At 40.6% G+C, this 27,683-nt stretch overlaps 1 protein-coding gene across 2 annotated transcripts in view; it reads left to right on the top strand.

Annotated features, from left to right (window-relative positions):
• KSR2 (kinase suppressor of ras 2) overlaps positions 1 to 27,683 on the top strand; it is a 645,462-nt gene that overhangs the window by 388,238 nt on the left and 229,541 nt on the right. For both annotated transcript variants that reach the window (XM_089677203.1, XM_089677211.1), the window contains exon 7: positions 21,265 to 21,348. In XM_089677203.1, coding sequence (XP_089533329.1) covers positions 21,265 to 21,348 — 84 coding nt within the window. The remainder of the gene's footprint in view (positions 1 to 21,264; positions 21,349 to 27,683) is intronic.

Raw genomic sequence — 27,683 nt, 5'->3', positions numbered from 1 at the left:
TGCCGGCAGCACTCATGCAGCCCCAGACCATGACACTCCCACCACCATGCTTGACTGTAGGCAAGGCACACTTATCTTTGTATTCCTCACCTGGTTGCCACCACACATGCTTGACACCATCTGAACCAAATCAGTTTATCTTGGTCTCATCAGACCACAGGACATGGTTCCAGTAATCCATGTCCGTAGTTTGCTTGTCTTCAGCAAACTGTTTGCGGCCTTTCTTGTGCATCATCTTTAGAAGAGGCTTCCTTCTGGGATGACAGCCATGCAGACCAATTTGATGCAGTGTGCGGTATATGGTCTGAGCACTGACAGGCTGACCCCCCACCCCTTCAATTTCTGCAGCAATGCTGGCAGCACTCATATGTCTATTTCCCAAAGACAACCTCTGGATATGATGCTGAGCATGTGCACTCAACTTCTTTGGTCGACCATGGCGAGTCCTGTTCTAAGTGGAACCTTTCCTGTTAAACCGCTGTATGGTCTTGGCCACCATGCTCCAGCACAGTTTCAGGGTCTTGGCAATCTTCTTATAGCCTAGGCCATCTTTATGTAGAGCAACAATTCTTTTTTTCAGATCCTCAGAGAGTTCTTTGCCATGAGGTGCCATGTTGAACTTCCAGTGACCAGTATGAGAGAGTGTGATGACACCAAATTTAACGCACCATTTAACGCACCTGCTCCCCATTCACACCTGAGACCTTGTAACACTAGCGAGTCACATGACACCGGAGAGGAAAAATGGCAAGTTGGGCCCAAATTGGACATTTTCATTTAGGGATGTACTCACTTTTGTTGCCAGCGGTTTAGAGATTGATGGCTTTGCATTGAGTTATTTTGAGGGGACAGCAAATTTACACTGTTATACAAGCTGTACACTCACTGCTTTACATTTGTTCAAAGTGTAATGTATTCAGTGTTGTCACATGAAAAGATATAATAAAATATTTACAAAAATGTGAGGGGTATACTCACTACTGTGAGATACTGTAAATGAGTGTCTGTTTTTAAGGCAAAGCTAAACAACAGCATTACATGAAAAATCCTCTTGGGTTATTATTGATGGTTAGATAATTCATACTTAGTAATATTTACTTGTGTTTATTTTCTTACTGTCTTTTTTCATAGTGGTCACCTATTATCCCTGCATTATTAACTGTTTGCTTGTACACCTTCATACATAATTTATTGTTCATGATTTGCTGTTTATCACTTATTACATGCTATTTGTTACTCCTCATTTATTGCCTGTTACGCACTCCTCATCCATTGTCATTTTATTGCTCATGCCCTTTTTTCAACTTTTGCTTTTTACCCACTTCAATTTGGATGAATGATTACTCCTGGGTCAGGTGGATGTTCATGTGTCACATGGTGAGCTTATGATTGATGTCATTGCTTTTGAAATACTTTCTAGTACAGAAGTTTAATTCTGATGAAAGATGATAGCCATGTATGGCAACTATTCCGTAGAGATGTGTAAAAATCTGGTGACTCCAACTCACTGCTGTGGGTGGAGACCAGACAGCATCATGAAATGAAGTAAGGTCCTGATGAAGACTGAATAATCCTTAGATTCCAAACTTCAAGGAAGTCCTCTTTTACAACTGGTAACACAGGGCCAGTCCTTACCCATGACAGCATTATGGGCAAAGAAATTAAGAAGATTTATACATTTTACTTAATTTATAGTAATTTAAACTATAAGAAAAAAAAATTAAACACAAACCTTCAAAGGGTAACTGCACCTTCGTGGGGAAAGAAAATATGGTAAATATAAAAAAAAAATATAGCATATACAATAGCGACACAAGTCATATCGTAATTGAAATGAAGAAGATTTACATATTTTACTTAATTTACAGTACTTTAAAGTGTAAGAAAAAAAAATTAACACAAAACCTTAAATGGTAACTCCACATTCGTGGGAAAAAAATAGCAAATAGCAAAATAATATAGCATATACAATAACAACACAAGTCATATTTTAATTGAATATTATTAAAAATGACCTTTCCTTTTCAATCTTCAGTGGTGTAATTTTCTGTAAAATGCAATGCTACCTGGAGGCATTCTGTACACAGAAGGTGTAAGGAACACCCCACAGAAACATTATTTCTTGCTTGTGTGTGATTACCTCACTCATTTTCCAAGAAGTCTGCACTAATATACAAGTCAGATTTCAAGCATCCCTTGCACCAAAAATGAAATATCTCAAGGGAAAAATCACGTCTAAAGGGCTGAAGACCCTGCAGTTTTACTCATTAGGTACAGCATTTTATTGGACACAGACAAACAAACAGCTCTTACTTCAGGATAACAAAAGGTAGAAATGTGCAACAAAGTGTGTTAGAATCCTTGAAACGTACAATACCCAGAGTATAATGTTTTTTAATCAACAAAAGTGGACTTACTCTTTAACCACTTGCTTTCTTTTGGTGATATTTGATCACCTGTGCGGTTTTTATTTTTTGCGGTATAAAAAAAATGACCAACAAATTTGAGAAAAAAAAACTATGTTTTTGACTTTTTGCTATTATACAGGTCCAGAAACAAAATTTAAATAATCACATTTCGTCATAAATTTAGGCTAAAATGTATTCTGCGACATGTCTTTGCTAAAAAAAAAAATCCCAGTACGTGTAAATTAATTGTTTATGTGAAAGTTATAGCGTTTACAAATGGTGGTATATATACTGGGATTTTTTAAAATTTTTAATAGTAATGGCGGCGATTAGCGACTTATTGCGGGACTGTGGCGGGCATTCTGACACTGGGGGGAACTGACTTGGTGTCAGTGACATCCCCAGTGACACTAATACAGTGATCAGTGCTAATAAAAAGCACTAGCACTGTACTAATGGCACTGGGCAGGAAGGGGTTAACATGTGGGGTGATCAAAGGGTTAACTGTGTGCTGTTTTACTAGGGGCTGTGTTAGTGATGTCAGCTGTAAGCATACTGCTTTGGATGGCTGTGCTGGCTCAGCCATGCAAAGCATTGTGCACGAGCTGACAGGGAGGAGAACTGTTTTGTCTACTAACAGTTCTCCCCCCTGTCGGAGATGCTTGGCAATCACCAGATGCCAGCCAGTAATCACCGGCCGGGACCCGGTGATTAACAGCCACGGCCGCGAATGGAGAAACGGGTAGGGTATAAATCATGTAAGTGCAAAATCATGTATATATACACGTGATTTTGCGCACCAGTGCCACCCTGTAGCAGTATATCTGCTATAGGGCGGACGGGGAGCTGTTAAAGCTGAACTCAAGCCTTGCTTTCAGCCTTGCACAGTTGTACACACTCCTTTATTGTACTGAGGGTGCTTGATCAGATTTCACTGTACACGATGAGCTTCTCACAGTGTGCATTAGAAGCTGCAGCAAATCATATAGAGCCTGCCTATTTTCCTAATTGAAGGATGTCCAGCATAATCTAACATTTTTCTCCCCAGTTGAACTATGCTTGGACTGAGATTGTATTTTAGTTCTTTATATGATGGTGGCTTAGCATAACATGTGCACCTTATCTAGGGCTGACTGCATGCAGATGCAATTTGCCTGGCTGGCACACACCTATAAAAGTATTTTGACATTTGGACAGCTTTTCCCAGGAGCCAGACTGCTGCTTGCATCAAGGGTAAGGGCTCTTGAGAGAGGTACTGAGGCAGGGTACTGTCATGTTTTCAGGAAGCTATCTACTACCCCTTCCACCAGCCATGATCTGTTTGCAGTACATAAAGAAGCACAGAGACCCATTAATTACATCACTTGGTCTACACATTCTGTACGACTTTGTACATGGTTGTTATTTTTTTATTACTTTTTACTGACTTTTGTAAACATTTGCAAATTGCAAAAAACAAAGATTATACTGTACATAAAGAATATATTTAATAAAATTGGATAGGTTTTGTTAAAAATGTAATTAGCATTTTGATGGAAGGAGTATGGATGAACAAAGGAAAGAAAATATAACCAGATTAAATTTCTGCTTTAAATGGATGTTCATAATTCTGCCCCATAGAAGTAGAAAGAGCTGCCATATTGTCTTCATCATTTCTTCATTAACCAGTAGTTACCTGGTTTGTTTTGCTTTCCAAGTCAACTAAATCTGTATTAAACACAATGAAGTCTAAAAACAGAAACCCTCATTCCTGAATCTTCTAAGAAAAAACTTTCTTTTAAGCATGATGGAAACAGAACAACTAAACCCTTTGTAGAAGTTTAGTTCATTAGTATTTTTACTTTTATTTAATTGAAGATTTTATTTTTTTTTAATCCAAACTATTTTAATAAAATCAATTGGCAAGACAAACAAAGAATTTATCAGGTTACCGCCTGTACACAACAGACAGATTTACAAGGTGTGGATGTATCTACCATATATAGCAAGCAAACTTATGAAGAAAGCTTACCATGATGGCTTACAGCCGATCCTAAAATATATCCTAAAATATAAAACTGTAAAAAATAAATTAATAAATAAAAACAAGAAAACTTTTTCCAACAGGAGGATTTACTAAAGCAATTAGTTAGGAAAGGTATTGACAGCATTGCTTACAATGACAACAGCCTATCCATCACTAACCGCGATGGGGCTAACCCAGGGATATCCAGCCAGTTTTGCCAAACTAAGTGTTGATAGTTTTGTCCTTGTAACCTTTCTTATGGAAGGAGTCTGCTAGTGTCCCGAGATGTTTATCTCTGTCTCTTGTGTCAGAACATATTCGGTGGTATCTAATGGCCTGACTGTGTATGATGGCACGTTTCGTGTGTTGGGGGTGGAAGCTGGAACTGTGGAGGTAGTTGCATCTGTCAGTGGGTTTCCTGTATATTGAGGTGTGAAGCGTATCATCCCTGATGTATACTGTGGTGTCTAGGAAGTTGATGTGTGTGTTTGAGTATTCCATTTTTAGTTTGATCGATGGATGAAAAGTGTTCATCAATGAGTAAAATTGTTTTAGGTTTTTTTCACCTTCTGTCCATATGATGAAAATATCATCAATATAGCGAAAGTATCTGTATGGTTTTTGTTCCATGCTGTTCAGGAATTGTTCCTCCAGGTCAGCCATAAATAAATTTGCATATTGGGGTGCCATTTTACTGCCCATCGCATTACCCATACATTGAAGATAGATGTCTTTATTGAAGGCAAAGTAGTTGTGTGTAAGTATGAATTCAATGAGCTGTATAACATCCTCAGCAGTGTATTTGTGGTTTGATGAGGATGATAAGGATCTGTGACATGCAGCTAATCCATCCTTGTGAGGGATATTACTATACAGGGATACTACATCCATAGTCACTAGAAGTGTATTAGATGGTAACTGCTGTATGTTGTTGATCTTGTTCAGAAAGTCAGTTGTGTCTTGCAGGAAACTAGCAGTATTCATGACTAACGGTTTTAAAATTTTTTCACTATGCACTAATACGGTTACAATCACCTCAAGCCAAACTAAGTGAAATTTGTGCAGGGCATTCCCGTGGAGGTAAGCTAGTTGTATCAGTAAGGAGTTGACATAGTTCACCCATTGCTCTAGCATTGGGGCACTAGGGGCCATCCAGTATCTAGCAATCGGCTTCCTAGTCAGGTACAAAGGCGGGATATTAAGATATAGGTACCAGGTTGGTATAATTCAGGGTCTAGGGCACCCAGTAGAAACACTGTCAGGTCAGCTGAGATAGTGATTTGGGTGACTAAGGAGTGTGCACAACCTTATGCCAATAACGGGTTTGTTTTGGACATCGCGATATCATATGAATGAAAGTGCCTCTATGTGCGCAACATTTTGGAACGAAGGGTGTGTCTCTCTTACCCCAGACAAATAGCTGAGCTGGTGCTCTTTAGACCCTATGCAATATGAACAGTTGAGATAGTCTGTGGGAGGAAGACAAGGAGATGGAAGGAATTGATTCTAGAGCCATATCCCACTGTTCCCCATTAATCTCTCTTTTATCTGTAGTTTATGCCAAACTGCTTCTGCGGGTGGCTGGATCTTGAACAGATGAGAGGAGCCATGTATATATCTGAGAAATCAACCCTTTCTTATCTGCTGCAGAAACAATTAGGGCAATTAATGGGGAGTCTGATCTATGCAGCGATCAAGAGTGTTTCTGCTTTTGAAGCACTTGTCGAAGTTGCAAATATTGGTAGAATTGTACATTAGTCAAAATTGTACAAATTGAAAAGAAGGTTTCAAAATATCATTATGGTATAATTGGGCTATGAATAGTAACCCCTTTTTTCTCCACTCCAGAAAGCCCTGTAATTTAGATAACTCTGGGTAAGCTAAGTTATGCCATGAGAGGAAACATTCCAGGAAGCCTGAGATGTTTAATAGCGATCTTTACAGTATTACAAACTTTAGTCAGTAGGTCTCCTGTAGGAGATGAGGGTGGGAGAGCCGGTAAGGCCATTTTCAGCTGCGAGATTGCTGATAGGTCAGGGTTAGGTTTAGTGAGTAAACACACTGTTGGATCTTTATTATCCAGCAATCCCTAGCCTGATAGATGTTGGAATTGGGCAGCCAAAAAATACATCTTAAAATGTGGGACAGCCATTCCTCCCCTATTCTTACCATATTTCAAGGTAGATAATTTTATTCCAAGTTGCTGCTTTTTCCAAATTAAGTCCCGAAATTGAGATTCTATATGTGAAAACCATTTCGGGGGGATCCATACAGGGGAATTATGAAAGATATAGAGAAGCTGTGGAGCCCAAGTCATTTTTATTAAGTTAACCCTACCCACCACTGATAATGGGAGATGGCACCAGGTGCGGCCCTATGCCCCCTGCTTATCTAATAGTGGAGCCAAGTTTAGCTGGAAATATTGACTTGGGTCGGGGTTATCACTAACCTAAGATATTTAAAGGCATTAGCTATGGGTATCAGTTGTGCCTCAACTGGTAGCAAATCAGGTAATGAAGCTAATGGCATAAGAATGGATTTGTTCCAATTAATGCTGAAACCTGAAAAGCTGCCAAATGTAGTAATGAGCACTATCAGGGCCCTCAAAGAATGACCTGTATCACCTAAATAAACTAAGGTATCGTCAGCGTAAAGTGATATTTTCTCCTCAAGACCTATTCTACGGAAGCCAACAATTGATAAAGATTTACGAATCAGAATGGCTAAAGGTTCAACAGCCAGGGCAAAGAGGAGGGGAGATAGGGGGCACCCCTGCCTTGTATCTCGATGTAAACTAAAGGGGACAGATAGGTCATTATTTACCCTGATCCAGGCTTGGGGAGCAGAGTACAGTACTAAGACTCAGTTTTTCGAAAAGATTTTATTTTTAAAAAGTTATGAGATACATTCCTCTTTCTTTGTATAAATATTTTATTACTAAAAGGTGATTAAATACCCTGCTTAAAATTGAAAGTATTACCACTAACAATTTAAGCTTATAACTTAAAATGGTATTAAACCCAAAAGCAAACATTTAACATACTGCAGCTTACCATTTCTTAGATGTGATAGCTAAATTATTTTCTTTTTTAAGCTTTCTTTCTTCTATTATCTTCTGGTGATCTGCCAATTAAGTGTGTTGTTTTTCAACAGAACAAGCTCTCTTGCAGATGTATCAATTACAGAGATGAGACAAACCATTTACCACTGACAGGGGTGCTTCTAATGATCAGTATTATTTATTTATGTAAAACCTTTATTCCAAAAAGAAAAAAATTGTTTGCTGTAGCTGTTTATAAACTTTTAGCCGGAATTTGGCTTCAATTTGTTTAGCTTATCTAAATCTGCTAGTGCATCTAACATTCCCCTCCCCCTAGACTGACCATGCTGCTGTAAGAGGTGCCCACTGTGCTCCCTCATCCAGAGTGAGGGCACTATAATATAGGTGGTGTGTTACTAGCCAGATCACCAGGTAGTAAAAAGCCTAAAAAAGAAAGCTAATATAGCCACCACATCTGTTGGTTGGTAAGCTGCAATATATTACATCTTTGATTTGGTGTTTAATACCACTTTAAAGTAGACCTTGTTAAAATCCTCCCTCCCAAAACATTACAAAAAATTAGGAAAAAAATAAAATACTTGCAATACGCCTAGATTCCAGGTGGACTTGCCTTGAAGGAGGTGATGCCACACACCTTCCTTTAGGACGCTCAAGAAGCTGATAATCCTAGATCCCACAAGAATGCCTCAGAGTACAGTGTGAGATTTGGGATCCTCAACTTTCTAAGGATCCCATGAGAAGCTGAATGTTGTCACTGCTGCCCTTATGAGCATGCTGAAAGTTGGGATGTAAGGTATTTTTCTCCTATGTTTCTTTTTTTGTAATTTTTTACATTTGCTCTTTTTATTTGGAGGGGGGGGGGGAGAATAGGCCATACGTCCAAGGTTTACATTCTGAAATCTGTTATCACAAATGGACACTGGTCCAAATTTTCAGAAAATTCCCTTGAACAAAAGACATAGGAATATGAAGAGTTAACTATGTTATTTTAGCAGAGTGAAATGCTTTTTTTACTTAATACGAGCTGATTGATTTCCCTGTTTAGGAAAAGTAAAGACTGAGCCATTCTTGTTCTACCTGAGAGAAATCTCATCTTCTCTCTCTCTCTCACCCCTTTACTCATCTCCCAAGAAGGAGGATCTGGCCTGAATTTGAATCCCATTTCAGCAGCTGAACTATTAAGATGAGATAAAACTCTCAGCAAGGATGATAAAAAAAAAATCAAATTAACTCGAGGCTTGGCAGTTCTGCAATAAATTTTTCACAAGGCAGAAATGGAAGCATTTTGTAAGTGCATTTGAGATAGAGCCCAATCCTTTTTCCCCAACCTTGCACCGATAAGACACTCTCTCCATTGAATATTGGACTCGGTTAATGCTTAGTATATAAAGTTTGATACTGTATCAGCCAAGCATTGTGACGTCCATTTTGCACACACCAGAAGGTCCTTCTTGTTGCAAAATCCAAGTAGCATTGTGAAAAATGATAAAAGTAGGTCTACAGGGATCGTAGGAGAGACAGTAGTGAAATAAATAGCAAAGACCTGGACATTGGAGTAGATTAAAGTACATCAGGAAGGACATCAAATATTTGTTTCTTGTTATATATTTAATTCCAAATGAGAGGAAATATTCTCTTCATAGTGGCTCTTTGGGGATGTGAAACTGATATGTTTCTAATTTATACTTACTAATATATTGGTGTACCTGTGACCAAGTTATGCACACTGATGTATTTAAATATTCTGAAGAAGCAGTAGGCACTTTTGGAAGCGTGAAGAGAACAAGTGTAGGTCTTCTTATTCAAGGAGTGAGAGGCCAACATTCTTGAAAACAAGATAAAAAGGGCAGAAACATGACTTTATTAGTGCTGAGAGTCAAACACCATTCCCAACCTAGCTATTATCCCTGCTCTCAAAACTTATTTTTACAAATTTTTTAACAATTTTTAGATTACCTTATTCTTTTATGCCAAAAATTCCCAAAAAAGGAAACTAAGTTTTTTCATTATTCCCTCACAAGGCCGTTTTTACCCTGTAACTCTGTTTTTAAAGGATGTAGTTAGAGCCCAGGACACAAAATGCAGCTCTTGAACAGACTGTTAGCAGCAATTGTCTGATGCAGTCTAGTCACCACAAGTTAAAAGTTATAATCTAAAAAAAAAATTGGTGACAAGAAATATTTTAAATAGCAAGTTAAGACCCAAAGACCAGAAGAGACTGCAGATGACACATCAGGGAAAAATTGGACAGCAGTAGGACAATTTTAAATACCAAGACTTGGTCAAATTTACTATAGGCAAAGAGCACAAGCTGAGGATTTACTACAAGAATGAAGATACCAAAGAGAGGGGTGAGAACACATGAACATGAATTTGTGCCACGAACCTTGGATGGAGGTTCTTCATGGAACAAAGTGGAGTATGTGTATAATATTGAATATGATGATGCAGCAGGGAGCAAATTAAATGTTGTAACAGCTGGATGTGAAAGTTATCTGTCTGCGATATCTGTCATCCCATTGCTTGAGTTAATTTGGCTGATCTGGCTGGCTAGGCAGGTGTCCCCTTCCTCCATCACTGTTCCATGTGTATCCCTCCCAAAGCTTGTTCAAAGAGGATAGCCATCAAAAGGCATTGATGCTCATGGTATATGTGTAGTTTTGCTCCCCTGCTGGGACCTCCAACAAGATTCAAGGTCCCACTGTAAGAGAAACATAGCAATGTTGCACTGCAGGTCTTTAGGAATATCCAAATGCAGAACTGCATGTGGCAGCATGCTCTTTTTTATAAAAAAAACAAAAAAAAGGTTTAATAACCAAAATAATGGATTAAGAACTTTTAGACATGCTAATAATGCATGGTTGTAGCTTATGACCCTCTGGAGGTCAAAAAAGTTGTCATTGTTTCTTTGACTTTAAATATTGTAGAACATAATTTGATATGAGAACATGTGTGTGCTATATGTCCACATCACAGCAAATCATGTACAACTATGAACAAATGTAGTCATAGATGTTGTGTGGACATATAGAAGAGAAACTAAGTACCGTAAAAACAACTTTATTATGTACCATTATAAATCTATTACACAACATTTCAGAACATGTGACAGAATCAGTACACTGGAACCCACTCCTGATCTAATAGAGTAATATCAGCCAGTAGGATAAACTAGAATTGATAGCATGTGCATGTTGCCCGTAAAGGTGCAAATGAGTAAGCCAAGGTGAAGCCACTGCCTCTTGCATGGGAAATTCAGGTACATTCAGTAAACAGCCAATGGTCTTGTATACATAATATTGAAATAGAAGGACTAACTTCCCAGTGGGTAATCATTCAGACCCAATGTAGATAAGTCACCATAAAGACAGCATGGTAGTCAAAGCAGTCAAGGCACATATATTCGAAAGAGGGGGCTTTTGATAAGTATCTTAAGCGCAAACACAGTTCACATCAATCCAGCCAGGTTTTTTTTACACAGATTAGGAAGGATAGTGATGGGGGAGATCCATGAAGAGATTTCTTTTATTGAAGTCATCAAATAAATATTACTGTATGTATCCATTATTAAATTATAGATATAGAAATTACGGTACAGTCCATGCACAGTATTTAAGCAGTTTTATGAAGCCTAAGTTTCAGAGGGAGAGACAGGGTTGGTGTTATCAAGAAATAAAAATAAAAATATTATTTCACAGAAAATAGCCAGAAATATTCTACAGTACAGTCAGTGCACATGATATAAACAGCTTTATAAAGCTGCTGTTTAGTAGATAGAGATAAAGCAGGTTTTATGCACAGTGGACGCAGACAATGTAAGCAGCTTTACTGGGCTGCACTTTGATAGGGAGGGGTCAGGTGGGTTTTATCATGAAATTAAAATGAGAGAATTATTTTAGACACAATAACCAGAAATATTGTACAGATTTGATGAACACTATATAAGCAGCTTTAGTAGGTTGTAATGTAATGTAAAAGTTAGAGACAAAACAGGTTTTACCCTGAAATAAAAATGAGAGTGTATTATTTCAGAGACAGTTGCCAGAAATATTATAAAGACCTAAAGCATAACTATGTAAGTTGCTTTCTTAGGATGAAATTTAAGAGGGAGACACAAGGCAGGTTTTTAATATGCAATAATAATTAGAGTGTGTTAAGAGTGTAGTTAGAGTTTAGAGTGTAAAAGCCAGAAATATTAGGAGGTGGTTTTATATTACCTCTTACGCACAATTTACTATTGTCCCAGAGATTTGTTTTTCACATTTCAAATGAATGTACAATTGTCTATATTCTACCAAATCCTTTCTTACCCTATTGAGTGTACCTGAGTGTCATGTATTTTATTTTGTATTCTGCAAAACTTTAATAAAAATATTGTAAAAGAAAATCCAGAGATATTGTACAAACTCATTGCACACTATGTAAGCAGTGTTAGTATACCGCAGTTTAGGAGTGAAATACCAGGTAGGCTTTATTATGAAATAAAAAGTATATTGTATTATTTTAGAGACAATAGTCAGAAATATTGTACGTACTTGCTGCACAGTGTGTAAGCAGCTTGATAAGGTTGAAGAGACAAGGCAGTTTTATCTTATTTCAGAGACAATAGCCAAAAATAATGTACAGTCATGGGGAAATATGTAAGCAGCTTGATTAGGCTGCAATGTAAGAAAAAAAAGACAAGGCAGTTTTTATTTTGAAATCAACATTAGAGTGTATTATTTCAGAGAGACAACAGACACAAATGTTTTTGAGTACCAAAAACTAGTAGACATAAAGCATGATTTACCATGCAGGAAACATTAGAAATGTTGCAACCGAGGACCATATCCAGAAACATTATGAGGGGAATTTACTAAAACCAGAGCAGACAGAATCTGGAGCAGCTGTGCAAATTAACCAGTTGGTTTCTAATTTCCAATTGTTCATGTAAAGTGTAACTAAATGTAATCACCCTGTCAGCGGCTACCAGTAAATGTAACTTTGCTGGGTGGTAGGTAACCTTGCTAATTTGTAAGTTTTTTGGTCATTTGAGTTTCTCCCAAGTTCAGTGTAGCTTTAGTTCCTCCCTTTTGCCAGTAAGAATCATTGGTACCTCTGGCATTAGTATGATGAGCTGCAGTGAAAATAGGTTATGAATATACATACTTCCCTCAGCCAACCAGTAGGAGTTTCCTAGTTACTGGTGCATGCTGAAAGAGAGTATAAAAATTCCTGGAGATCAAATGATCAGGGTCCTCTTGCCCAGATCTTGGTCTGATGTGGGTATTTGAGGAACTGCTGTGCTGGGTAGGCCTGAAGCCTAAGGTCTAGCCAGGTGTTCCAGGCTCTGAAAGTGAAGGCCTGTCTGCGTGTATGAAGGAACTGGTGAGGATCTGTGTTGAAGTACTCAAAGAAAGTACAGAATGCTAGGTACAGTTTAACGTCTCTCTTCTGTACTGCTGTCCATTTTTTTTTAGGTGTTTGCTAGCTTTCGTGTCTACTTGTTTCATGATGTCCTGTGCCCTTATCCCTCTCTCCCAGAAAAAACTCAATTTTGTTTAGCCTTAAAAGTGACCGGTATATATTTTTCTACAGTTGTCCATATCCTACCATGCCATGCACCGTGAGGTGAAATGTCAACCTGCCCTGATATTGTTAATTAGGGTGGTGCTACTTAAAGGCAAAACTTTTTTCCATTTTGGGTAGAGTAAGGGAGGGTTGGAACCCTTGTCAGTTTTTTGGAAGATTTCCGCTCTATTATTTTTCTGACGTCAACCTAAAATGTGGGATTTTCTTTTACTTTAACCACTTGGCAACCGAATGACAGCTACAGCACAGTTGTCCAGTTCTGGGAGGGCGTCATATGACGCCCCCGTGGGCGCGCAACCGGCGATCTTCATGATCTACAAACACAGCTGATCACGTGATGTGGTAAAAGGCCAATTACAGCGGCCTTTTACCACATGATCAGCTGTGTCCAATGACACAGCAGATCTATGGGTAAATGCAGTTGCTGGCTATCGGCTGCACTTTCCTCACGCTGTCACAGCGTGAGGAAAGTACTGCTGATAACCGGCAATTGTCAGAGGACGGATCTGCACCGATCATCAGTGCCCTGATGATCAGTGCCCTGATGATCAGTGCCCAGCAGTGCTGCCCACCTGTGCCCTGCAGTGCCACCCACAAGTGCCCAGCATTGCCACCCACCTGTGCCCATCAGTGCCCAGCATTGCTACCCATCTGTGCCCATCAGTGCCTAGTAGTGCCACCCACCTGTGCCCATCAGTGCCACCCACCAGTGTCCCCCCATCAGTGCCACCCATCAATGCTGCCCAGCAGTGCCACCCATCAGTGCCCAGCAGTGCCTCCAGTCAGTGCCCAGCAGTGCCGCCAGTCAGTGCCGTCAGTCAGTGGCGCCCATCAGTGCCACCTATCAGTGCCCATCATTGTTGCATATCAGTGCAGCATCATCAGTGCCAGCTCATCAGTGCCGCATATCAGTGCCCATCAGTGCCGCTTATTAGTGCCCATCAGTGCTGCTTATCAGTGCCCATAAGTTCTACCTATCAGTGCAGTCTCATCAACGCACCTCAGTGAAGGAGAAAAATTACCTGTTAGCAAAAAATTTGGAAAAAAAGGTTTTCTTTGTTTCTATTATAAAATGTTGCACTTTCTTTTTTATAGCGCAAAAAATAAAATGCCCAACGGTAATTAATTGCCACCAAAAGAAAGCTCTATTTGTGTGAAAAAAATTATAAAAATTTCATATGGGTACAGTGTTGCATGACCTCCTAATTGTCATTCAAAGTACGACAGCACTGAAAGCTGAAAATTGCCCTGGGCAGGAAGGGGGTATGAGTGCCCAGTAGGCATGTGGTTAACTTTCGATGACAACAGTAATGGGCACAGACAGCAATAAAAACTGACATATGTGCTCATCCCTCTCCTCTCTTATCTAGAAAAAGTTTTGCCTTTACTGTAGTTACATGTTAAGCTTTGAAAATGAACGGTAGAAACTGATTGGTTACCAAGGATAGCTGCTCCAGTCTTAGTAAATTCCCATCTTTGTGTGTAGAAGCTTTACTTTACTAGAGCACCAGAACAGCCTAGGAGAGACCGCAGGAGCTGGTAATGGTGACAGGCCAGCAGAGGTTGCAGGAGCAGGTAATGGTGGCAGGTCTAATAAAAATACAATCACATAAAAATACAATCACTATATACCCCCTTTAGAAAACTAATAGATCCTTTGTGACACCATATAGTTCAACCATATCATATATTAATATGTAAATGACAAAAGTGCAAGAAGCTCATAATCAGTGATGGCCCGAACACCCCTGTGTTCGGTTTGCTGTCTAACATTCGAACCTAATGAATGTTAGACTGCGAACTTCGATCTCAATGCAAGTCTATGTGACTCGAACTTTTAAATACATTTAAAGCCATTTTGAAGGCTTATATGCAAGTTATTGGCCATAAAAGGGGTGTGGTGACTTGGGTACTGCCTTGAAGGACATGAATAAGTGATTTTTTAAAGGTGCAGTAATTTTTCATTTCCTAAAGTAAAAAAATAAATAAATAAATGAAACATTCCTTTAAATATGCCTGGGGGTCCTCTTAAACTACCTGAAAAGTTGCACATCTGTACAATATATAGAACCTGCTGCAGCAAGACTGGCATTTAAACAAACAGAAACAAAAAAAAAAAGTGTGGGGCCCCCCCCCCCCCCCAATTCATACCAGAACCTTTAGGTATGGTAGGAAGGTTAGGAGGGACCCCACAGTAAATAAAGAAAAAAAAAGTGTGTGGGGTTCCCCTAAAAGCTATACCAGAAGCTGGTAGGACTTTTAGGGGGAACCCCACCTCCTAAATATGGGGGGAGTGCATGGGGTTCCCTCTAAAAGCCATACCAGACCCTTTAGGCCTGGCAAGACTTTTAAGGGAAACCCCACCCCCAAAAAATGGGGGAAAAAGTGTGGGGGCCCCCTAAATTCCTACTAGACCCTTGATCTGAGCACAGGTCTGGTAGGGCAGGAATGGGAGGGCAATTGAGTGCCCCCTGTGGCTTACCAGGTCACGTTACCCCGGCATAGGGATGTTGTCCCCATGCTGATGGGGACAAGGGCCTCTTTCCCACAACCATGGCCCAGTGGTTGTGGGGGACAGCGGGCAGGGGCCTCATTAGCAACAGGGTACCCCTTTAAATAAGGGGACACCCTGATGCTGCCCCTCCTTGTGAATGAGTATGGGGTACTTGCCCGTACCCATTCACTAAAGGGTTACATTTTGAAAAAATAAATACGCCAGACTTTTGAAAAATTTCTTTTCAAAAAGTCCTTAAAAAAAAAAAAGCCAAAAAAAGATTCCATCATTGTAATCCATAATCAGTCATGGTGTCCAGCGTTATCACGCCGCCACCGACTCGCCGAAATAAGAAAAACCCTGACGCCCGTTGACCCGTCTGCACCCACTGAGCAATCTGACATTTGCTGGTCAGATGTAAAAAATTGTGCTGTGATTGGCCAAAGCATTGCACCTGACCTGTCATCAGGTGCATTGCCTTGGCCAATCTTGGCTCTCACAATACACTGTGAGAACGCAGTGCATTGTGGGGCACGGTGGGCAAACATCCTGCTGAACGCCCTTATCAATCGTGTGTTCGGCGAAGACACGAACGGCCGATGTTTGAGTCGAACTCATGTTCGACTCGAACATCAAGCCCATCCCTAGTCATAATTCATCAGATAAGTACAGTTGGATCATACATTAAAAAACAGACAGCTTCCATAGTGTGATATTGTTTAAAAGAGCGCTTTTCTCAAATGCAATTGCTTACTCTCAAAAAATTACTTGTATCCTGTATACCAACAGCTAGGAGAACTGATGATTACAGGTCCCACTTACGTCTGTCACTTCTGCCTCAATGAATTTCAGCACAGGGACTCCATCAGGAGATAGCAAACTATTGGGGAGTTTAATTGCACTTTTGCCATTCACAAATTGATTTATGATATGATCCAACTTTATGGTGTTACAAAGGATTTTTTTTGTTCTCTGATGGAGGTATGGGAGATTTTGCCTGTTATCTGTGTGAGACGCTATGTGCTCCAGCTTCTTGGATATAGGAGGAAAGGTTTTTAGCACAGGTTCTTGTTTATCTGTGAATGGTGGCAGGCCAGCACAGTTGGCAAGGGTCGGTAGTGTAGCACTGTAACCCTAGGTTCACATATGTGCGGGTGGTGCCACTGCGGACCCACACGAAAATCCGTGCAGCCACACCACCCGCACAGAGAAATGCGGACCCGTGGGCAGGTGCCATTAGTTCCACGCTGCCCGCACTGGAAAATGCAACCGTACTGGGAACCAAGGTTCCCGTGCGGGCTGCATTTTCCAAAGAAGTGCAGGGACTTATTCCCTGCATGTAACAGGCATGGGAGTCCATTCAAATGAATGGGCTATCCTGCCCGTGCAAAACGCGGCCTGCATGGCCGCATAGATGTGAACCGGGGGTCAAGCACAACTATCTCTCCCAGCAAAATGTAGCACAATACATTACTGTATATATCACTGTGTAGCACTGTATTCAGCACTGTTTAGAACACCTAGCCCTACCTAATCACAAACTGTCAGCTCTCCCTATTTACTCTAAGTCTCCAACACACACTGGCAAAAGGCCACTGGCAGCCCTGCTTTTTAAAGGGAGTGGGGTTGTGTACAGGAAAACCCCTGTTATTGGCCCATTTAAGCCCCCTAAGCATAGTTCAAAGATCACTATGTGCATTATTATAACTGGTTGCTATAACAGAAAACTGCTGCATTAGTTTACTATGTTCCCAAACTGCAAACAACTTGGGTTTACTTTGAACTCACGCTCAACATGAACCTGCAGCTTATCCCTAATGGCCAAATCACAAAAACAAATAAATAAAAATACTCACCGAAAGACTTAAAAGAAAACCCTAGTATTTTTATTTGCCTTGCTTGCTGCCAGATGCTAAGAAAAGCTACTTTATCTAAAATTTAAATAACATGTATACTGTAATTGCTATAAAATCCATGTTATATTTTATTAGGTTTGAAAATGTCCTTTTCCTTTCAATCTGCAGTCATTGTGACTTTCTAAACTTGTCAGTGCTGATGTCCAAAAGACCCCAAGAAATCTCATATACTGCTTATGTAATTGGTGCATTGCTTTTCTCGTAAGTCTGCACTAAGCCACAAATATAGTAAGAGCAAACAGATTTACATTTTTGGTAATATCCTCTTTAAGGCCACATGCACATTGAGCATTTAGCCTTTATGTGTCCAATGCTGACATTTAGCCTTTATGTGTCCAATGCTGACATTTAGCCTTTATGTGTCCAGTGCTGACATCTGTGCCTGAACACATAGGGCCCTCCGTGTTCAGGCACAGATGTCCCTGAACACAAATGGCCTTAAATGCGAGTACCGCTTGGCGCAGCAGTCAGCTCCATCCAGCTGCAGCCTATTTCATCCTGCCATAGACTAGCTGTAAGACGTGGGGCTGGATGCAGCACCTGTGCACATATAGGCTAAATGTCCAGTATGCATGTGGCCTAAAGCCGGTAATACATGGGTCAAATTTCGAAAGAATTTTCTTTCGAAAATCTTTTGCAAGAACTTTTGTTCAAATTTTGCATCATTAGTGGGCCACATCAACAGCCAATTTTCGAGCGACCATCGAATTTGAGTGATCAGCATGTTGGACATTTTTTGAAAAATGAACTAATTTCTAATCAATGATGGGAGAATCATGCAAGAAATGTATTTGATAAAGAAATGAGCATGAGCTGTGACCTGGAAAGAAAAGAAAATTCTTAGCCATGAAAATTATTTTCTGTAGCAGCAAGAGGCATAATTAAAGGCTTAGTTGGTTAAATTTCAAAACCAAAAACCATCAGATTACAAAATGCACAGAAATTTCAGATTTTCTAAAGAAAATTCTTTCGGAATTTGACCCATGCATGGCCTGCATAAGGGTCATCCATATTTTCCGGGAATACAGACATTGCAGCTTTTTAATAATTATGAGATTGTAACAGGTGATTACATTAGGGCCCTTTTATTTGAAAGTCAGTTTGAAAAAGGACATAGTGAACCAACTATAGTGTCGGAGTACCTGTGTTCCGGGCATACGTACCTGAATGCACAAGGCCCTAACTGAGAGTACCACTTGGTACAGAATTCAGCCCTGTCCATCCCCAGCATATTTCAGTCTGTCATAGATTTTGATAGGCTGCAGGCAGGGCTGGGTGCTGCACCTGTGTCTCTCAGGTGCAGTAAATTGCCAGGATTGGACGTACGTAGGTTAAAGGCCCAGTGTGCATGTGGCCTAAGGGTCATTCACATCTAAAGGAAGGCAGACACTGCAGCTTTTCTTTTTATAGCGCTGGGATAATAATAGGCAGGGGCGGAATGACAACTCATGGGGCCCCCGGGCAATAGGGGATCATGGGGCCCCTGTGTCCTTGCTCAAACTCAAAAAAGCCTATGAAAAAAGTACCAGAGGCATCTCATGGGGCCCCTACTGACCCCAGGCCCTTGGGCAGTGCCCAACTTTCCAAATGGTCAGTCCGCCCCTGGTAATAGGTGTCTTCAGAACAGAGATACTGTATATAAGCAATGTATATGCAAAAACAAGTGTGTGTGTGTATTTAGTTGATATTGAGGGATTGTTTTAATCAATACAAAACTAAAGTTACACTTTAAAGTGGTTCTAAAGGCTAAAGGATTTTTTCCCTTCATGTATTCTATGCATGAAGGTAAAAAACCTTCAGTGTGCAGCTCCCCCTGCAACCCCCCTAATACTTACCTGAGCCCGATCTTGATCCAGCGATGTGCACAAGAGCAGCAGCTCTCCTGGGTCTCTCCCTCAACCACTGGCTCCCGCTTCTGTCAGTCACAGCCAGTGAGGAGGGAGTGGGGCCGAGCCATGCTCTGTGTGTCAGAGCTGGCTTGGGAGTGAGCATGCACAAGTGCCCCCAGAGAAAGCAGCTTGCTCTGGGGGCACTCAGCAGGAAAGAGGAGACAGAAGTGCTGGTGGGGGACCCGAGAAGCAGAGGATCAGGGCTGCTCTGTGCAGGTCCATTATATAGAGCAGTAGAGTATGACATGTTTATTTAAAAAAAAAAAAGAAAAAAGAAAAGCTGAACCTTTAGTATAACCTTAAAGTGTTTATAAACCCACAACAGTAAAATCAGTCTCTATATGCAGTAAAGCATACTTGTTATACTCACTGTATAACCTAAGGTATTAATCCTCTGCATTGTGAAAAAAGGCCATTTGATCGTGTTTTCTCTGCCCCTCCTCTTGTTCAAAATTTCCATGTCTTATCTCCTGATAAGACAGACTGAACCCGTAGCCATTCTGCACATGCTCAGTTTAGTGTGTATTGCTAGAGAGGTTTTATTTTCTTGGGAGAGTGTATGTGATCAGCAGAGGGCCAATCAGCACTGTCTAGACAGAGGTCAGGGGTTTTGCATCCTCCTAGAGCAGAAAGAAACCTCCTCCTACAAGCTTTAACCAGTGCTCTACTGAACACAAATAGAAATTACAAGACTGCTATATACTGTTGATGAGAAAAGGTATTTAGTAGTTTATATTTACTGAAATAATTGCATTTCCGTGTTCTGTGTACTGTGGGAGACCAGATATGTTGAATGCAGTGTCCTGGGTTTAGTAACACTTTGACTGGTGTGTTAGACCATGTGATTGCACCAGGTTTGCATTGTTGGTAACTACAACGGCAAAGTCATCTTTCACTGACTGTAGATCTTATAATGTGCAGCGATCAGCACCTATTGCACTGCCACTGGTACTCTGGGTCACGTGACCTGAGACCAATGCACTCTGAAATTGTAGCTGAGAGATAAGTATATCAATAGTTACATACATTGTTATTCAGTTCAAATAATGCTAATGCAAAATTATGACCTTGCATGGACACAAACAAATCACAGCTGAGTTTTACTAAGTACTGACCACCAGAATGATAATCTTGGAGCTGGAAAGTGTTCAGGTAATAATTATTGTTCTATCCTGACTAAACAGAGATAAGCCTATGGCATGTGTATCCTCTACGTATGGAGAGTTGTCCCAAGGTGCACTGTTTATTGAATGTGCATATTTTCAAATGCCTGACCACAGTTCCATGAACCTTGTAAAAAATAGACAATCATTATCACATAAGACAGGAATGAAGCAAAAACTAGACTCCCTCAGCCTTAAAGTTTTGTTGCCACATAACCAACTTTTTTCCCTAAATCCAATCCTGTCATTGAAAATGTTAAGCACCACTGTTTGCTATAAGCTTCTGTTCAGTAAAGTGTCTGAGATGTATGTCACAGAAGTGGAAGCACTTGGCTTACTCATTTTATGAAATGAGCAATGTTCTGATTTTCTTATAACCGCCACTGTTGGGAAGGAAACACTACAGACAATGGCTAGTAAAATGTCAGTGTCCACTTTTGCTGCCCTGTACTCTATTTTGGACCTGGTAACAGCTGTTATGAAAAATAGTCTCCTTCATAGTTGTAATGTCATTACTGGTGCTAAAAGAAATTATGATTTATCAAGAAGATATGATATTTTTTGGGGAAAAAAAGATCTGAGTCACTCAGAAATTAAAAAGTTTGACTCACAAAAGACTTTTAGCTGGTAGACAGACATTGTGATCAGTAGTAACAAGTGCATCAGTATTACCAGAAGTACGAATTATTCTGCTTAACATTGTCATTTTATTTTTATCATGAGTCACCCTGATGTCCTTTGCTTGCTTCCTTCCTAGGTTTTCTACCAAGTACTGGATGTCTCAGACATGTACTGTCTGTGGGAAAGGGATGCTGTTTGGACTGAAATGTAAAAACTGCAAGTACGTTGTTCCATTTTAATCATGTAGTCTGAATTATCTGTTCAACGTAAACCTCTTACAATGGGAATGGTACACAAGATTTGACAAACACGCTGTTGTATGACATTATTTGCCCAACTGGCCATGTGATGACATCAGTTGGTAACAACCCTTGTCAATACCTGTCCTTGTCAATAACTGTAACTTTGTCTTTATGGGTAAACTACTAGTCTCATAAATCCACCATGTAATGGAGATGAACAAAAGCAGATGTTTGAAGTCCAGCCTATGAGACATCCAAGGCTGCACGCCTAGATACAATGAAGAAATGAGTATAGACATAAATCTGTGCAGAAATTAGCCTGATTTGCACTTTCCAGCTTTAGTAGATAAACCCCAAAGGGACAGGAATGAGTTATTCACACAATTGCCAGATAAAAATAAAGGAAAAAAAAACAAAGAAAAAAGAAAACTAATGGAGCCACATTTAAGGACTGGTAAACTGCAATATTTTCAACTTTTGTTTTTGGGTTGGATAAATATGTGTGTTCATCGACTTTTGTAATGCGTTTACTGTATATTTACAATGCATATTGTCTTTAACTTCTATAGAGAAATAAAAGAAAAACACAAACTGGCCTTTCTAATCTCACGGTTTACTGTAAAACCTTCCTAATCTCACTATGGCTTGTTCATGTAGTGTTAAAGTAGAAATAAAGGTATCAGTACTCACTTTTCCAACTGTCCCTTGCCGGTGCCAGTTTTCGGTCATCTTCATTAGCCTGCGCAAGATGACGACACAAGGTTGGGTCAGCCACTGTAACACAACTCAGCTTAACATTGCAGGGATCACTGTGAGCAAGCAAATAAGTGTATTGTATTGCAGAAGAGACATTGGTGGAGATTTACTAAAACTGAAGAGTGCAAAACCTGGTGAACCTCTGCATAGAAACCAATCAGCTTCCATATTTCATTGCCAAAGCTTAATTAAAGAAGCTGAAGTTAGAAGTTGATTGGCTACCATGTACATCTGCACCAGATTCTGAGTGCACCAGTTTTAGTAAATCTCCCTCATTGCATGTTTGTTCTGCAATAAAAAGCCTGCCTGCTCACAGTACGTAACAGTGGAAGTTTAGTTCCACTTTTTATAAACTTTTAGGTGAAATAGTGACATAATCATAGGGATGTACATAATATGTGCAGATAGCAGAGCTGTGTGATTGGACCAAGCAAGCCCACCTACTACAGGCTGTCTGCAGAAAAGTACAGGTGGGGCAGCTACAAGACCAGTTACTCTGCACAGACATAGAGAGCAGCATTGACTAGTCTTTATTAAAGGAAGCTCCTGCACAGAAGCAATATTTCACACTGGATTATGGCCCACATCTAGAAGAAATAAACAAAGCATGCCATGATTCCAGCAAGAATATACATACATCTTGTATTTATTTAATTTTTGCTTATCCTGAGGTTCAGCGTTAAAATTTGGTTTAATAATTAGAATTTCAATCATGTGGTTGTGTGGCAAACCTGTCTCTATAAGTCATTGTTTTCTAGAGAGAAGCAGAGATTGGCTAATATGTCATGTGACTGGTTCTATCTTTCTTCTGCCTTTTATTTTCACCTTCACACTTTAGATTTAACAAATAAATCTAATGGCCAAGAACAGTCAAGAGCACACCACTAAATAATAGGTCTTTTTCAGAATGTACTGCAGAGACATCATTGAGATGCTTGACTCTGTTTTGCGTTTGAAAATAACCTTCACAAAGTTCTCAGCAGCTGGGGATGTAATGGAAAGAACTCAGTTTTTTATAAAAAAGATGAAAAGCAGAAAAAATAAAAATACAATTTCAGACTGATGGCCATTTGATCATATACTGCCTATTGCACTGCACAGATGTGATTACTATTGGGTGAACAAGGTACATGGGCCTACAAAACAACTTTCTTCTGATATCTGTAGATTTATTTTTACATTTATATACAGCTTGGCCCTTTTACTAGATAGTCATTTGTAAATATAAAGAGATTGTACAGAGATTGTACAACCAAATTGCCAGGTTAAAACTATTCACTGACATACCACTATGGGGCACAGTGTATTACCTAGGCTAGAGATTTGGGCTCAATAAAGAAAGGTTTCACCTGCCGTCACCGCAGTTCACAGTTCATATGAAAACATATTGTGGTTGTATTACTGCAGGAGTAAAAGTAGCCCACAAAATTTTCTTTGCATAGTGAATGTTTTATTTAGGCTGGCCATACATTTTACAATCTTCTTGTAAAATGTTCCTTTAGATTTACCAAAACCACATAATATGAGGTCAAACCCAAACACTTTCAATTTGTATGCAATCAGGCAGGCCCTTGCACTACATAGTTAAAGGTAAACCTAAAGGAAATTGAACAAGAAAATTGTATAATGTATGCCCAGCTTTTGCTCAGTAACTAAGTTGAATCATGTGTTCACTTTTAGAACCATATCATGTGCAAGGAAAAAGGGAAAACTTTCTTGCACATGATTTGATTATTAACGTGAACAAAGCTTCAAACTATTCAATATTCTAAGTGAGCATTCTGTTTGCAAAATGTACAATTTTTTGGTACATGAACAGACGCTACTCCTGTAGTAAATCAACCCCACTGAGTGTGAATGTAGTGTATGTGTGCTTGTGGGCATTAGCTGTGCTTTCCAAAGTGAATCTGAAATTAGGCTAGTACATAAGTTTGGTATTCAGTGATTGGGTATGCAAAGTGCCCTCTGCTTAATTTGTGAAGTATACATTCCCTTTGCTAGGTAAACAGTCAGTCTCTGCTCCTTGTGTAAAATTAACCCTTATAAGTTGACCCAAGTTGAGACAGAAGATATGTGTCATAGCGTTGTGGGCAATAGCAAGTGGGACGTAAGTAGAAGGGGACTTGCAAAGTGGTTGTAAAGGCTGGAGGTTTTTGACTTTCATGCATTCTATGCATGAAGGTAAAAAACCTTCTGTGTGCAGCAACTCCCCCAGCCCCCTCAATACTTACCTGAGTCCCATTGAGATCCCTCTATGTGAATGACAGCCTCGGCTGTCCTGGGTCTCTGCCTCCTCATTGGCTGAGACAACAAGTGGAAGCCATTGGCTCTCGCTGCTGTCAATCACAGCCAGTCAGCCAATGAAGCCGCAGCTCCGTGTGTGAATGGACACACGGAGTAGTGGGTGCCCCAATAGCACACTGCTTGCTATGGAGGAAACCTGACAGAAAGGAGGAGCCAGGAGAGCCTGCGGAGGACCCGAGAAGAGGAGGATCCAGACTGCTCTGTGCAAAACCACTGCACACAGTAGGTAAGTATAGACATGTGTATTATTTTACAAAAAAAAAAAACCCTTTATAATCGCTTTAAACAGCAGAATACATTACTGAATAAATTGAGTAAGCAATGCAGACATTTTTAACTGTGTACAAATCTAACATAAGCATTAGGAATCATGGCCACAATGCAGTTCTGGACAAATGCGGAGACTGATAATATTTGATTTTGCTTAATTTATGTGTATGACAGGTATGTAAATAAGGCTTTAATGAGCAAAATAATTGCACCATAGATGAGAAAGGGAGCAGTTTGAGAGTAAACTATGTGTTTCCAAGAAAAAAAAAAGGTTTTTCATGCTTATGTATGTTATACCTCCTTGAAATCAGCTCTGATCATCAGTAAAAACTTTAGAACGAAAGATAATGAGATAAATATCTCCTAGAAACTATCAGATAATCATTAGAGATGTCCCTACAACATTTTACTAAAATAAATGAGTTGTTATCCACTTAAAGCAGCTGGTAGCAAACCTGGGCAATGAAAACAGTTATTTTGCACATGTTGTCGCTATATATATATATATATATATATATATATATATATGTGTGTGTTTTTTTTATTGGTTAGGTTTAGAGATGAGCGAATCGAAGTAGGCGAAGTGGAATTCGTTTCGAATATTAGGAAAATTTCGATTCGCGTCGAATCCGAAAATAAGCAGACTTCGGATGCGCGAATCGAAATTTTTCCTAAAATGGCGGCGACGGAGCGGGGATGTCTGGGAAGGCGCGCAGACAAGGCGCGCTGACCCATAATGCATTCATTCATGACATGTGATCACATTAGCCAATCAGTAGCCAGCCAGCCAGCACAGTGTAATGGTCGAGCTATAAATGGCGGCCATTTTAGAATTCTCCATTTGCCTCCAGTCATTCAACAGAGGCAGACCTGGCTGTATTCAGGGAGAGAGTTAGGGACACAGAAACGTTACTTAGGGACACAGAAACATTAGTTAGGGCCACAGAATCGTTACTTAGGGCCACAGAAACATTACTTAGGGCCACAGAAACGTTACTTAGGGCCACAGAATCGTTAGTTAGGGCCACAGAATCGTTAGTTAGGGCCACAGAAACGTTACTTAGGGACACAGAAACGTTACTTAGGGACACAGAATTGTTACTCAGGGACAGACAGAATTGTTACTGAGGGATACAGAATCGTTACTGAGGGCCACAGAATCGTTACTGAGGGCCACAGAATCGTTACTTAGGGCCACAGAAACGTTACTTAGGGCCACAGAATTGTTACTTAGGGACAGACACAGAATTGTTACTGAGGGACACAGATTTGTTACTGAGGGCCACAGAATCGTTACTGAGGGCCACAGAAACGTTACTTAGGGCCACAGAAACGTTACTTAGGGCCACAGAATTGTTACTTAGGGACAGACACAGAATTGTTATTGAGGGACACAGAATTGTTACTGAGGGCCACAGAACCGTTACTTAGGGCCACAGAACCGTTACTTAGGGCCACAGAACCGTTACTTAGGGCCACAGAAACGTTACTTAGGGCAACAGAATTGTTACTTAGGGACAGACACAGAATTGTTACTTAGGGACAGACACAGAATTGTTACTGAGGGACACAGAAACATTACTTAGGGCCACAGAAACGTTACTTAGGGCCACAGAATCGTTAGTTAGGGCCACAGAAACGTTACTTAGGGACACAGAATTGTTACTTAGTGACAGACACAGAATTGTTACTCAGGGACAGACACAGAATTGTTACTGAGGGACACAGAATTGTTACTGAGGGCCACAGAACTGTTACTTAGGGCCACAGAAACGTTACTCAGGGACACAGAATTGTTACTCAGGGACAGACACAGAATTGTTACTCAGGGACAGACACAGAATTGTTACTGAGGGACACAGAATTGTTACTGAGGGACACAGAATTGTTACTGAGGGACACAGAATTGTTACTGAGGTACACAGAATTGTTACTGAGGGACACAGAATTGTTACTGAGGGACACAGAATTGTTACTCAGGGACAGACACAGAATTGTTACTGAGGGACACAGAATTGTTACTGAGGGCCACAGAACTGTTACTTAGGGCCACAGAAACGTTACTCAGGGACACAGAATTGTTACTCAGGGACAGACACAGAATTGTTACTGAGGGACACAGAATTGTTACTGAGGGACACAGAATTGTTACTGAGGGCCACAGAACTGTTACTTAGGGCCACAGAAACGTTACTCAGGGACACAGAATTGTTACTCAGGGACAGACACAGAATTGTTACTCAGGGACACAGAATCGTTTAATTAAAGAGTATGTCAGACAACATGCAGAGGAGTGGCAGAGGAGGCAATGTTTTAGGAGCGAGCAGACGTGGCAGCAGAGGAAGGGGTCGAGGCAGCACTATTTGCAGCCAGAGGCCAGTGCTCCCGGTGTCATCCAGCGGTCGTGTCTCCACCGACAACCCTGCCGTCATCGATTGGTTGGCTCAGTCGTCTTCCTCTTCCCAGGTCACCTCTGACACCTACAGCCAATGGTCGGTGGGTACGTCAGACACAACCGTTAGTTGGCATGGCCCGGGAGCAAGCCCACTGAAATCACGTGTCCTCTACCTGCCCCTGTCCTTTGGTGTTCCCTCACCAAGCGAAGTATCGCATGCTGTGGGCTCAGCCCCACTGTACAGTGAGGAAGAGCTAACAGAGGGCGGTCAGGAACGGGGGGAGACATCCGCCTCTTCAGCAGCCAGGCGAAGAAGTAGTGGCGAGGAGAGTGGCTCGGTAGCCGGTCTAGAGACAGGTCTGTCTCCTGACCCACACGCAGCCGAGGGGGCTAGTAGTGAGGCGGAGACCCTAATTGATGATGATGAGGCTGATCGCACTTGGCAGCCTCGTCGTCATCAGGCTATTGCTTCCGCATCATCAGGAGAAGAGGGTGGCATCTTGGCAGCGAGCAAAACAGTCGGTGGGTTGCCCAGGAGGCAGCAGGGTCGCAGCAGTGTCAGTGGAGGCAAACGGCCACGGAGTACAG

Source organism: Staurois parvus, unplaced genomic scaffold (assembly GCF_062004578.1).
Source record: "Staurois parvus isolate SC_StPar_1 unplaced genomic scaffold, SC_StPar_1.0 ptg000014l, whole genome shotgun sequence".
In the NCBI taxonomy this organism is placed as follows: domain Eukaryota; kingdom Metazoa; phylum Chordata; class Amphibia; order Anura; family Ranidae; genus Staurois; species Staurois parvus.
This window is presented reverse-complemented; position numbering and strand designations above follow the sequence as displayed.